The 13920-nt window shown below is 38.4% G+C and overlaps 1 protein-coding gene across 1 annotated transcript in view; it reads left to right on the top strand.

Annotated features, from left to right (window-relative positions):
* The first annotated feature begins 9691 nt into the window (after nt 1-9691).
* Nucleotides 9692-13920, top strand: part of Lipt1 (Lipoyltransferase 1) — a 22843-nt gene continuing 18614 nt past the window's right edge. The window contains exon 1 of the mRNA XM_067094805.1: nt 9692-10750. Within this exon, the coding sequence (XP_066950906.1) occupies nt 10302-10750 (449 nt within the window). The 5' untranslated portion in view covers nt 9692-10301. The remainder of the gene's footprint in view (nt 10751-13920) is intronic.

Here is a 13920-nt window from a genome sequence, read left to right as displayed (position 1 = left end):
CTGAAGTCTTCGATTATAAGATAGGATAGTCCCCGTCTCAATGGTGGTTTTCTATAACAAATGACTCATGATCGTTTTCTTCGGCAAATACGGCCATAAAAGGATGGAATTTTTTAATATAATAACAATTAAAATGACTTTACTGAATGCATGACCGAAATCCTCCATTTTGACCGCCCCAGTTGGTTACATATATTTTTTATAGGCCGTTTCCATTTTCAGTTGACGAGATCAAGCGCCCATTTAATTTTATGAAATCATCTGTGTTGTTAACTTTCTCTTTGCAACAATCACGCGTTCTTACCCGTGGAGTCAGATTGTTCCTACTACTACTACTGCTCTCTCTCTCTCTCTCTCTCTCTCTCTCTCTCTCTCTCTCTCTCTCTCTCTCTCTCTCTCTCTCTCTCTCTCTCTCTCTCAGGTATGTACTTGTTTGTATTCCATCTGACTTAAGCTATGAATAACTGAAAATCGGTCTTTCCCGTTAGTCATGTTCATAATCTATCCGGTTACACTCACATTCGACCTCAATGAACCTTCTCACTTTTCCGTTATTAATGTTGAAACTTGTTCTTTGATACAACTTACACAAGCCATTCGTCATCTCCGGGGTCCGAATACTGCATTTGATCCATGCTGTCGTTGGTCCAGGTTTACGCAGTCAGTGTCCCACGAACTCTGCCCATGCGATATGCAGCTGGTTATCTCTGTCGTCATTGTCTTCAGCTGTGCCCATATCTATATGGGGTCGCTGTTTCCTATCAGCCTTCTCCACCGTCCTCTGATATGCGGCTGGGGATATGCCATACTATAAGCCATCCTTTCTCAAACAGACCCCCTCTGTGACAATCGTCTTAAAATGAAGTCATCCGTATTGATGAGACCTACCTCGCTGTTCGCTGTATTTCTTATGTGATGGCACCATTTAATATCCACTTTTCTCAAATCGTTGTACTCGGGGCACTTGTCTTTCATCTACACTAGAATATTGTGCCAGCACATATCCCAGTAATATCGTACTGTTCTTTCCATTTGAACATGACCTAAATCTTTGTATGAATATAAATGACACTTGATTCACAGGCTGCTTTAACCATGCCCACTGCTTTCCTTGATTCCCTTTGAGTCTTGAAGATTAGTTAACACTGTTACCCATGTATAACGCTTGAGATATAGAAAAGATAGGCAATGTCAAGGATAAGTATCTGTTTTACCATTAATGAGAAAAATCTTCCAGTCGGTCTATACCTCCAGAGTTGGTGTGTTGTTTGCATTGTTTGCTCTGCATGTCAGCATTCATATTCTAAGTGTGCTTCGGTGCCCTGTTGCCATTCAGTAGTCATTACTTTACGATCTGTATGGCTACTGAAAGCACTGGTTTTTGTTCCTTACCTGTTGTTTGTGTATGTTTTCTTTTAAACTCTTTATGCTCTACTTGTTCTGGCTGGGTTCCACCTTTTTCTTATCAGTGCACTCTATCTTTGGATGCTTACGTAGGAAGATAATGGCCTTTTCGAGTTTTCATAAACAAATTGCTCATGCATTCAGCATACCAATAATACTCGTTGGACAGACAGTAGAAACCTTGTTGTCATCTTCAGTCCTTAAATCATAAATGCATAATCGTAAGTAAAAGAAACATCGAAATGACACTCAATTCGTTCTCACTTAGTGGATCAAGGGCAAGGAAAGGTGGCCGGAGAACTCGAATGGCTAGCCTTATCGAATTACAGGTGATAACCAGCAAGGTGATAATCCTTGTTTTGGGCTATCTACTGTACGGACTGTAGCTCTGGCCTTACGGCTTTGTACCAGTATTTTTATCTGATAGGGACTCCGTATTCTTTTTGAAGGTCTTCTTAGAAGAGGGGTGTATTTTCTCCTACTGTCTGAATTTCTAATACCCACCTCTTGTAAAAATGGGCAACTGCTTTTCCACTACAAGTAAACGAAATTTCGAAATTTTATTTTATATATATGACCTTAACTTTGTGACTTAAGTCCTTCAATATTTTAATTACTTCTATAAAGATTTACCACGGTCCATCATTTTAACGACTACATGTTGCAGATTGTTATTTCAGTAGTTTCATTCTAGGCTTAATCACCGGGAAGAATGCCATACTTACACAAATAAAAACGTTCATGTATTTTCAAAACAATTTGAGCAATGTCTATTTTTGTTGCTGTCTGTTCTTCTTGTGTTCCGCTTCCTGTTTTTCTTTCTGCGTCTATTGGGTCGTTGGTTAGGTCGACGACCTGGCGCAAGATCTGCTTTATTTCGTCTGCTTGACAACCCCGTTGTGGAAAACAGGTTGTGCTCCTATAAGAAGATACTGAGCACGCGCAGTGTAGGTAGTTTAGGCTTGAGGGATCACATGTCAGGGAACGTTTCTATTAGCCTGTGTACAAAAAACGTGTTTTAACTGATGAACCCTTACACTTAGTATTATCATCAATATTATATTTATTACAGGATGTGTTTCTGTAATGAAAAGAAATGATGTTCTTCCTTCAAAAGCTGATGAACAGAGAGAACAGGTGTACAGAGAGAACTGGTGTGCAGAGAGAACTGGTGTGCAGAGATCCCTTTCAGGATCATTCTGTGGATCGTTTAAAGCCATTGTTGGTAAGCTTCTGAACTAGCTAAGCCAAGACTTTTCCAGGAACAGTGATTAAACCTAATATAAAAAAAAAAAGTCTCTCCAGAACCTGAAGAGGAAAAAGGAAATTAATAAAGCTCGCAGTGAAACAAGCATTAATGAAGTATCACAGTGTGAACACGTCTGATAGTGTGGGTCTGAGAGAAAAACGAATAGCTTACAGGCAGGAAACTGGAAGAGAATCTCGAATGCTGCAGAAGAACAAAGGATTGACCAAACCCATTTACTGGTTTTACATGATTCTTAGGGTGCTTTTCAAAGTTCCCGTCCAATATCAATTATCAATAGCAATTTATGCATACAGTTATGTATGCAAAGCTCATGAGAAACACTATTGCAAATTCATGTTTTGACGAAAGGCTGAGGAATTTTATATACAGTATTTTTTCGTTTTCCTTCACTTTTAAGCGTTCTTATTCTTTCGGTAAGAAATAAACTAATTGCAGAATATCCAGAACGGTATATTAAATTTGCCGGAGTTCAGTGGTCCACACCAAGCCTCTCTTTCTCTTCCACAGCTTACCGCACTTTGGAGAAGGGCCCACCCTGCCATAACCATCAACCGAATTGAGTGTGAGTGTGTATCTTCCTCTTCCTGTGTTCAGTCAAAGAAGGATGTAGTGATTAGATAGAACACATCAGTGCTTTGCTCATATCTGTATATGTAATTTATGAGTTAGGTACTATCTCTACCATAATCAGAATAAGCATGTACAATGTGCTAATTAAAACCCTGAGACGAGAACTCATTATTAATACTTATCTTATCCTCCCTTGTAAATGTGTATCTTGTTTTTCGAGAATACGTTGCAAACCCCCTTGGTTTACAGAACAAAATTAAGTGCTTAATCGTGAGAAGTTAATTGCTGCTATCTGGTTTTACAGAAAAAAGAGAACACACTACTTAATGGATCTTTGTAGACCTTAAGATCGGTTTAAAGTAGGAGCTCTGTGATTATGTAGCTGATATAGTGCTTATCACTGTAGTTTGGTTTTCTTTTAGGCAAATGCCGGGCACCTGAAATCTGCTGGTAAGGGCACGCCAAACTCAGAGCATAACTGTATGTTTTCATATTTGTTTGTTTTTTGGTTTTTAATCATAGCTATATAGATAATTCACAACAGTTTTAAGGACTGTTTGATGCACATACATGTAAAAGGTTTGTTTTATTAATGTCATCTGTTATCAAACTGGTCAAAAACAGAAAACTAGCCAACAGAGAAATAAACATTCCCGATGGAGCACTACGCATCAAATCTTGTCCTTAGAAGGAGCGAAAGTCGATTTCATCCCTAAATCATCTCTGATCTTAAGGCTAAATGCACGTAAATTTCTTAATGTTTGCTCATTACTGTGCTTTAACAGAGTTGCTGGGATTGTTTTATTGTACGCCACATAGCGAGTATCACTTCATGGTGATTTTTCTGCTGCTTCCAATACTATAAAATAATTATTCGTCATAAATTATTGTGTATAAGCCATGACAAGAAAAAAAATCGATCTTCAATGATGAACATGCAGACAGCCCGGAAGTACCCCTTTGCACCCCAACTCGAGAAGTCTTCTCATCAGCCAAGGCCATAGAAAACTGTGCTCCACAATTGCCATCGCCTTATATGGGATCTTGGATATCGTTTGGGTAATTTTCTTACCTTTTGAGTTTCGTTTATATATATATATATATATATATATATATATATATATATATATATATATATATATATATATATATAAAACACATCTGTATACACACACACACACACACACACACACACACACATATATATATATATATATATATATATATATATATATATATATATATATATATATGTAAGTAAGACTTAATCAATTAATACCAGGTTTCCGTAACCTGTAGCTCCTCCAACTATGACACTTGACTCTAAATTGACAGTTACACATACACACACACACACACACATACACACACACACACACACATATACATAGCTAAAGGTTACGGAAACCTGATATTAATTGATTAAGTCTTACTTCTCTACTGTATTGGCTGAGTGAAATGAAATTATCATATTTTACATGGATTTCTTTGAACTTGTGCGATTTTTATGAAATGTTATCGGAGGAGAGAGAGAGAGAGGGGGTGGGGTAGGGATGAAGGATCTGAGTGCCACAAAATTGCTGGTCTTGTCGTTAGGCTAAGAAAGAAAAGAAGAACTAACGTATCCTTCCAATGGGAAGGAAATTCAATACGTGATGTTTTGCTGTTGGTGCAGCATTAAGACACAAAGCGTTAGGAGAGAGAGAGAGAGAGAGAGAGAGAGAGAGAGAGAGAGAGAGAGAGAGAGAGAGAGAGAGAGAGAGATTTTCCATTAAAGGAGCGTCTCCCCAAGCTGTAGAGTGTAGACGTTTATCGGTCAGGCAGACTAGAAACTGGTTTTTCAAAAAAATACAAAATAAAGCGAATATAATTATATCAAAACCGGATTATGTGAAGTTCTTAAGAGACGCCAAGGGCTATATATTATTTCAAAGGAAACGCGTAGTCATTGTGGCCTTTAGCTCTGGTGAAAATCATTTGATGGTGAAAAATTCGAACAAAAGTGATCAGACAAAAGTTCACAAAGAACGTTGTCTTGCATGGTATTAAAAAAAAAAGCATTTATCCCTTCTGAATAATGATCAGACGAATAGCGATCCTCGACAAAGAGCAGTGTGTTTGCATCTACATTGTGTGTGTAGCTGTCTTGGAAAATATTACGTTCAAGAATTTCTTGAAATATTTAACTGTGAGCAAAGATAATACTGCGTATAAATATATGATTAACCTTAGCGTTTACATCCCGTATAATTATTACCCTTTTTCCAGCAATGAAATAAGTTCGTGTCTGTAATTCTTTTAGGTTTTCAGAGGTTACTTTTCCTCATGGCATGGCTAAATAATATGTAATTCGTCAAATTAACAATGCTCTTGTGTTCTCTTTTAGATACTCTTGATTTTGGCAGCTATGTGGCCACATTCTCTTACAGATATTATTTTGGGCATTAGTCCGAGGTCCATAGAATGTTCCATTGAGCTGGTGGTCTTGATTGAACTCGGTAGACCATGTCTGAATCGCCTACGTGACGTGCGTCATGGGTGTTGGGGAAGGGACGGATGGGTGGGGGAGGCGGGGGGGGGAAGGGTAAACAGGTGTTGGGGCTGACATTTGCCGTGAGACATCTGACTAGTCGGTCCCGATTGTTGCATCCCACCGGCCCTACGCTCAGGAATTTCCCTTCTCTTTCATTTCACAATTTTCATTCACCCAATCTGTTGCCCAAAGAGGGGCTTACCTTTGAGTCTCTCTCTCTCTCTCTCTCTCTCTCTCTCTCTCTCTCTAGTGCAGGTAGAAATCACGTGCCAAATCCATGCCAACAATGATTCTCTCTCTCTCTCTCTGTTATTTTCTTTGAAGCTCCTCCGCCCTCCACATAACTGATGTAAATGCCATTGTTTCACTTTGTTTCACTTTGTTTGGTTTTATGTACAGCCCTCCACAGGGATAATTCCCTCTCTGGCGGGCCCTTGTACCTTTCCAAAATAAGGTGCTTCTTATATTTTATAATTGTCTTTCAGTGTTTTCTCGTCAGTATCGTAGCTCCTGCAGGATAGGAGAGTCTTTAGTTCTTTTTTAAAATTTGCTTTCTTATTAAATTGCATAGAAGATTATTAGTCAAAGCCATGATCCGTATTATTTTTCACCTTTGACACATTCTTTATATACTGTACACTTATTGCCATCATATGTTGTATATTTAGTATCACTATGACCTTTCTTTACACAATTTTTACTCTTGATGTTGCTAGCACGTTCATTTGATTTGTGATTTTCACCACATCTAGGGCAAGCTTGGTCATTTCTACAATTTGCTGAGCTGTGACCAAATTCCTGACATTTATAGCATCGATAGGGCATGTAACAGTCGAATGCTTTGCGACGGCTATACAGTGTACACAACTTGTCGCCTCTGTCATAGACCGTATAATATTGTGTTGTATGCTGATATATTGTGTTGTATGTTGTACACGTGAGCCATCAGTAACAGCCTTGCCACATGTCGTTATCCAGGTTCATTCCCTTTGGTTCTTAATCGGTCCATGAGGTGGGCCTGTTAGTTATAGCTTATAGTTTTTCAGTAACTGCTGCTTATATTTTCTAGCTATTTTTGAATAGCTCTGTTTAATTTCTTCTTGAATATGTCTTAAGCTCTCTCCTTTGTTTAGCTCTTGCTGCAACTTCCTTAATAACAAGTGCGTTTTCCAATGTCTTTGTTGTATCTTGACGCGAAGTCTATATTCATCCACGTTTTCACGAACAGTTATGCGCTCAGTGGAATAATGCTGTAGGACTTATGGATATTTCGGTTCATATTCGATCGTGATGCTTGTCAAAACACGTCTTATGTTAAATATTTGCCTTAAAAGGAAGCCAGTAAAACTCAGTTCAGTTGGGCGAGACCCATTATCTGGGGCTTTATCTTTTAGTTTTACTGCTATATTAATTAAAATGTTAATTTCCTCAGTCAATAGTTATTTGACCATTGTAAGGACTTGTTACAGTAAGCTACTCTTGTGATTACTTAGTCATTTACAAAGCATTTTAATGCATCCGTATTTAAATATTCCTTCATGAAAGTAGATATATTAGTATGTGATCTGTCACATGAAGGTGTTCATTTGTGAATGCTAGGTTCCTCAACCTGTTAACTATTAGACCTATGAATTCTCTGTTTTTTACTATTTAAAACCTAGCTTTTTAAACTTTATTTTTGACCATATAAAAAGTTTTATACTCACTTAATTTTAGCCTTTTCCTGCTCTTAGCTTGAAGCAGGGAAAGAGCTGACAAATGTAAGTCAAGAAGGAAAGAATTTTGAGCGGGGAATAGAACCTACCGCCTGGCTGAGTTGGAGGGTATGCTAGTCTAAGTAGGAGGGAGGGAAGGGGTAGAAGAAAAATAAAGTAAGTCAGAATAGCAGATTTTTAGAGGGTGAAATAGAATCGGCTTTCTGTCTAGTGAGATGGAGGCATAAGACTGGAGGGGAGCCACCTGACAACAGAGAGAAGAGGGACAGACCTACTTGTAGCACAGTAGCCTTTTCCTTCCACAGTCGCGTCGAAGGTAACTTTCGGCATCTGAAACTTTCAAGATTTTGGAAATGCTACGTAGGTGAACAAGAAGAAACCTGTTTCGTAAGTGGTACGAGAAATGGGGTGTCTTGTTTTGTAACAGTATATCACTATCATTTCATCCGTGCCTTGGCGAAATTGCATGTTGATGGCCTCTGAAATTTACACTTGTATGAATTTTTACGTGTTGACAGTGTTATTCTGCTCACACACGAATTAAATATAAGTACTGCTTGTGCATCAGATCCAGTGTAAGTACCCCACTAGAGATTGCGTTAGATAGCAAGATAGCAATAACCAGAACTGTTTGTGCATTTCATCAACTTGCAACACAAGAGTAGCCTTCAACTCATTGAACTCCCCATGTCAACTGGCAAATGAAAAGAGTATTTTTCTAACCTTGCAATGCAAAACAATTATTAGCGAATATATTTCTAATCATCCGGTTAGGTAACTGGTGGACGTGTCTCGTTGGCAGGGTTCGGCCATTTGTAGGTTGAATACATTTTCCCCTTAAGCCGGAAGGACCCTGGCAACAACCTGCTAGGGCTATAAAAGGAGACAGAGAGAGAGAGAGAGAGAGAGAGAGAGAGAGAGAGAGAGAGAGAGAGAGAGAGAATCAATGTCACGTGATTGCTCAGCACGTGATTGCTACCTGCACGTGAGAGAGAGAGAGAGAGAGAGAGAGAGAGAGATATGTAGTGTCTTACATCTTATAACACACTTTATAACTTGATCCAGATGTCAGTATTTTTTTGGTGGGGGGGAGGTTATTTGAGAAAAAGTACTCAAATTCGTTAACAAAATGAGCCCACTCATCATTATTATTAAAGATTATGGGCGCTATACAAGTTTTATATACCACTTCACCTGCAATTTCTAATAATAAATTTTTTTTCCTGGAAGACAGGATGACACATTTTATACCACGCACTTGAGAAATAGGAAAAGAACCCGGGATTTTATAATGCGAGGTCTCTCTCTCTCTCTCTCTCTCTGCGTATTCTTATGTTTAATCATTTAATAATAAATCTAATAAGATTATGCAGCACAGTAATAATCAACGTATACAATATTATTATTTATGATTTTATTGTATCTTTCTTCATAAAGACTTTAGATGGAGAGAACTATGAAGCACTTCTAAGGTAGAACTTATTTAACTTCACCTTGAAGACGAGAGATACACCCTTGGCTTTCCATGCGGCCATATTAGTCATGCGAAAGCAGAGTGTATTGTTGTCTTGTCTTATTCATGCGCCTTTGTGTGTTTTATGAAACACATCATTCTAAATGTATGCCATTGTTATACTTATGATCTGAATGGTGCTTAGCATAGGATAGCGCATTTGCCAAGTGTTTACTTCTAACTTTCTCTAATATTCTACAGTTCTTAACTTGACACAGTAACCTTCTTCCTTTAATTTCGCTTAGTGAATATACTTAAAAATACAACCGTTGTTTAACAAAAATGGTCACCCTATGAAAACTCGTGACAGTTCTAACGTGTTTTTTTCTTGAAATGAATAGTGTAAATTATTCAGACTTTATTAATAAACGCAGGGAAAGTAGTAACTTTTATTGATAAACGACCATGAATAAGATCAATAACAGTCTCAGTAGAGGTGTGGGGGGAGATAACCCCCGGCACTGTCTGCTGTTGCACGTGCAAACGTCGTGATTGGTAGATCTGCCACGACGTACGATTCATATTATATACTAGGATGCTTCAGCATAAAGAGAAAAAATAACATGTAAAAAAAACTATGACTGAAATTTAAAGTTGTGATGTCATTGTAAAAGAGGTAAAATGTATGTTCTGTGTAAACTATTTCGTACGACAAGTTCCAATTCAAGATACCGGCGCCAAGCTTCCAAATTACGACAGAACAGAACCAGCTGATTTGGGACAGTCGGAGACACGCCAGACGTTGGTGCTTAGTGTAACACCTGATATCCGTAAACCCCGTTCCCTAACCTCGCTCCCTTACCTTCCCAAAGCGTTCTCGATTTCATTTTGTGTGGTTCGGGGGCTATTTAACTCCAGTGACATCGAAGAGCACATCCAATGCCTATAAGAGAGCAAACTTACGAGACTCGTCTCCGTTGCAACGGTTTGAGGGCACTCCACCAAACCTACAAGTGGCTTCATATGACACAAGATCTCCACGATCATCTTATTGAATTAGTAGGAACTGACTGTAAGACATCGTCTTATAACCAGTAGAAACTTTTTGTTGATGTTAGCTGTTACAAATTATTTAGATATAGCCTAAAAGTCGTCAAGTAACCAACAGCACTGAAACTTATTTTTACTGGTTGCTGGCTTTTGTTTTGGTTTAGGATTGGGTATTAACGTTTTAGTTAAAACCTCCTAACAGCCTTTTGGCCTACCTAAGTTGACACGATCATTGGCAAAGAGTCCAGATCTGAGTAGTTTAGTGTTTTAAGTTAATTAGCCCACCAGGGATCAGAGAGATCAGCCATGATGTCAATGAGAAAGTTGGGCCTCTCCCTCCCCCAGTTGTATGGGGCAGCTGTGACATCCCAATCTGCAGCAACTGCTGCTGCTGCTTCTGCAGCCGTTGCAACGAACAGGAGACATCTCAGCACTCAGGATGCTGGAGCAACAACAAAACCACCCAAGACCCCAAAACGGGTGGTTTTCATTTCCCAATCGACGAATGTCTTTGCGAATTTGGCCTTTGAAGCCTGGATGTACAAGAACTGGTGTTTTGACAAGAAACAAGTGCTCTTCCTCTGGCGTAACTCTCCCTGTGTCGTCATTGGGCGCCATCAAAATCCTATGGTCGAGGCCAACTTGCCCTACCTAGCTTCTGCCGGGGTACCTGTTGCCAGGCGAAGCAGCGGTGGCGGTACCGTGTACCACGACGAAGGAAATCTCAACTGTACCTTCTTCACTTCAAGAGACAGGTAGGGAACTTGCTCTTGTCAAGGATTTTCTAATTAGATCTAAGCTTTATGTTGCATATTTGAGGAGTTAGCTGTCCGGGGGGGTTGTGTGGTGGGTGGCTAGCCTATACGATACGATAGGCCATGAGCTACTGCCCCTCCCCTTTTTTTTTTTTACTACATACCCTTCATTGCTGTCTTTCTCCATATATGTATGGGCGCACAAGGTTGTTGGTATACCTAGGAAATATCCCCAGTATACCATAAGCTTTATACTTACGGACAATTTTATGTGCAAGTTTGCCTTACAAGGGCGTCTGGGTTTTTCATATGGGTAATATTAGATGAATAATAAATTTTATGTAGAAGTAGTTGCTTCAGCCCTGGAAGCAGTTAAAACCAATTGTCAGTTTTGGTAACCCGTATTGTTTTTTTTTTTTCAACCAGTTATTCTATTAAGCAGAATTTATTTATATATAATATATATAGATAGAGAGATAGATAGGTAGATTTAACAATTCTGTCTTTTCTATAGTTTTTGTTAGTATAGTGACAAAAACATAGTGTTCAATTTCCTTACCTGTTATATCAAAATGACGAATTGTAGTTTAAAAAGTCTAATTTGTTGGTAGTTTGCAAAGGTTTTTTATAATTATAATTTTAGAATTAGTCTAAATTTATAACCGTTCCACATTCAATGTAGGTCACCGAACAGGGTCTGTTAATAGAGCGAACTATGGGATCTTGAGTTTAAGGACAGGCTGATTTTATGAGGCGCATCATGGTAAAATTGAATTTAGTACCTGGTAGTTGTGCTAGTTTCTTTCCAGAGTTTGGGCCGACTGTGCATGGCGATTTTGCCTAAAGTACAGTTCTTGTACCTGATCTCTTGAATATTTATGGTTGGCTCGACATCATTTTCCAAGTTCCATATAAAACCAGGCTTTCACATTGACCTAGATTGACCTTTTGACATATGTCAGGTTTGTTCCCTTTTCTTTTATTTTTGCCCGGTAGTACTTTGGTTTGTGTTCTTTTTTCCCCAACTCCAGCCAGTATACAATGCAGTAATCACGGAATATAAATTTACCGGTTTCTGCCTTGTGATTGTTGGTACTGGTTCAAACTCTTAAGAACTCTGCCTCGATGGTTTAAAAAAAAAAAAAATAAATAAAAATACGCGCAGAGTTGGTACTGTATCAGCCTTACTTTGTTTCCACCTGCTGGTAATAATTGAAAAACGCAGTTTTATTGTACGTACAGTTATAAAATGCATTCTCAAAATGCTGTGCAGTAACGCCACAATTGTACTGACTGAGAAGGTACTGGATAAGCTGTTTTTCTTAGGACAGATAAAGGCGACCTTTAGCTGCGAGATTACTGATTTGATCCAGTTCAGGTTAATTAACCAACATGACTGGCTTTTTGTAAACTCCTGTGGGAAGATGCAGAGACATGTTCAGAGTTTTAAGCTGCTGAAAAGGTCGATTTAAGGACGTTCTTTGTTAACCGAACGATTTTGATGTTTCGACCAGAATGCTGTGGTAGGAATTGTAATGTTTTGTGAGATTATCAGTTTTGTCATTTTGCGGAAAGGCAAGTACGGTATATGTCAGAAAATATGCCACTTAGACTTGCAAACTGTCTGTTAGTTTTATTTTTTCATTGTCATCTTTTTAGGGTAAACTCGTGTAAATATATATAAACGTTATTTCCCATAAATCTACGTGATTCTAAAATAACTGTTTAACTTTGTTCATATGTTTATATGTTTAAGATATCACATCTGTTACCAATGATGATAATGAACAGTTCATTGGAACAAGTACACCCACTATAACAATATAGTGTATTTATCCAATGTTTTCATATATTTTGCCGAATTATTGAGCAAATATAGGATTTCGGTGCAAGGCCTAACTTCTCTTTAATATTTCTTTGGGTATATTGCTAATTTCAAGTCCTGTTTAAGGTTAACCGTAAGAAGGTGTGAATTTGAAATATTTTCATTTATTATGTAACGTCTGTTTTACAAAATTAGGATATTCATTACAATGTTGGTTAAAATAGGAATAAGCATTGTTCAAACGTAAGTTACAAGACTTTTATATATACTGCTTAAAAGTTTGCGAAATAGCCTAAACTTCACATAGGCGCTCAGCTCCGGTTGTGGTGTGATGTCCGCTTTTCAGTTAGGCTTATGGGACGCTGTCGAGATAGGGGGTAAGAACGCTACATTCCGGACCCTCCCCTTAGCACCAGGACTGGCTGTCCACGTGTGTTGTAGGGGCCGTACACGTGAGTGTGGAAACCTCGTTTATGGGAACCCGGCAGTGGATCGCATGAGGAACCAAGCCTTTGGGCTCTCGAAGATCACGTTGCAAATGAAACTTCGATGAAGCGTTCGCGCACACCTGCGCGGCCTTAGGAACACTTGTAATATTTCCTAAAGTAGGTTACGCCATTCGTCTATATACTTTTCGCTCCCATTTATACATCCTTTAATGCTAGAATATAAACCGATGCATCTTTGCTGTATGGTACCTGTAAGTTTTAAAAGCGTTCTCGGGTTTGGTTTGTCATGCTACGTTGTTCAGGTTAACAGAGAGCTGAGAACTTATAGGGTCGCAAAATATCGCAAACAATTTTTAGTATTGTGATGACAAAAATAGTCATAACAGGATTCATAACCTTAAAAGAACGGTTTAATCAAATAGGAGACCTGTTGAACTTGGCTCTCGGAATCCATGCTCGGAATCTATTAGAAATAGTGATAGTGCAGTGTTCGGATTCTTTGATGGGTGTTACTGGACCTCTATTTTGAGTATTTGTGGTTTGCGAGGAACAATGGGTAAACTAAGTTTGTAAATGCAAGAGGCCAAGATTATATATATTAGCTATTACTTTGATTATTTAAATAAGACTGTAAAAAAATCAATGTTAGATCATAATGTGCTGCACTCACCGATTTCCTCAATAGCCGAAATGGGTTATTATCTGTCAACCCACTTTTGTAATTTTCGCGTCATCTGAATATAGTGTGAATGTGGTTTGTCTGAAGTCGGTTTATTTTATTTATGGGTAAACGTTTTTTAAAAATATTTAACTTACATACAGGTGATGTTTTAATCATTAAAACTATTGAAATGTAAAGCTGTCTCGACCTCAGTATAGAAATGCAAAAATGCGGA

This window comes from Macrobrachium rosenbergii, chromosome 51, assembly GCF_040412425.1.
Source record: "Macrobrachium rosenbergii isolate ZJJX-2024 chromosome 51, ASM4041242v1, whole genome shotgun sequence".
Taxonomy (NCBI): Eukaryota; Metazoa; Arthropoda; class Malacostraca; order Decapoda; family Palaemonidae; genus Macrobrachium; species Macrobrachium rosenbergii.
This window is presented reverse-complemented; position numbering and strand designations above follow the sequence as displayed.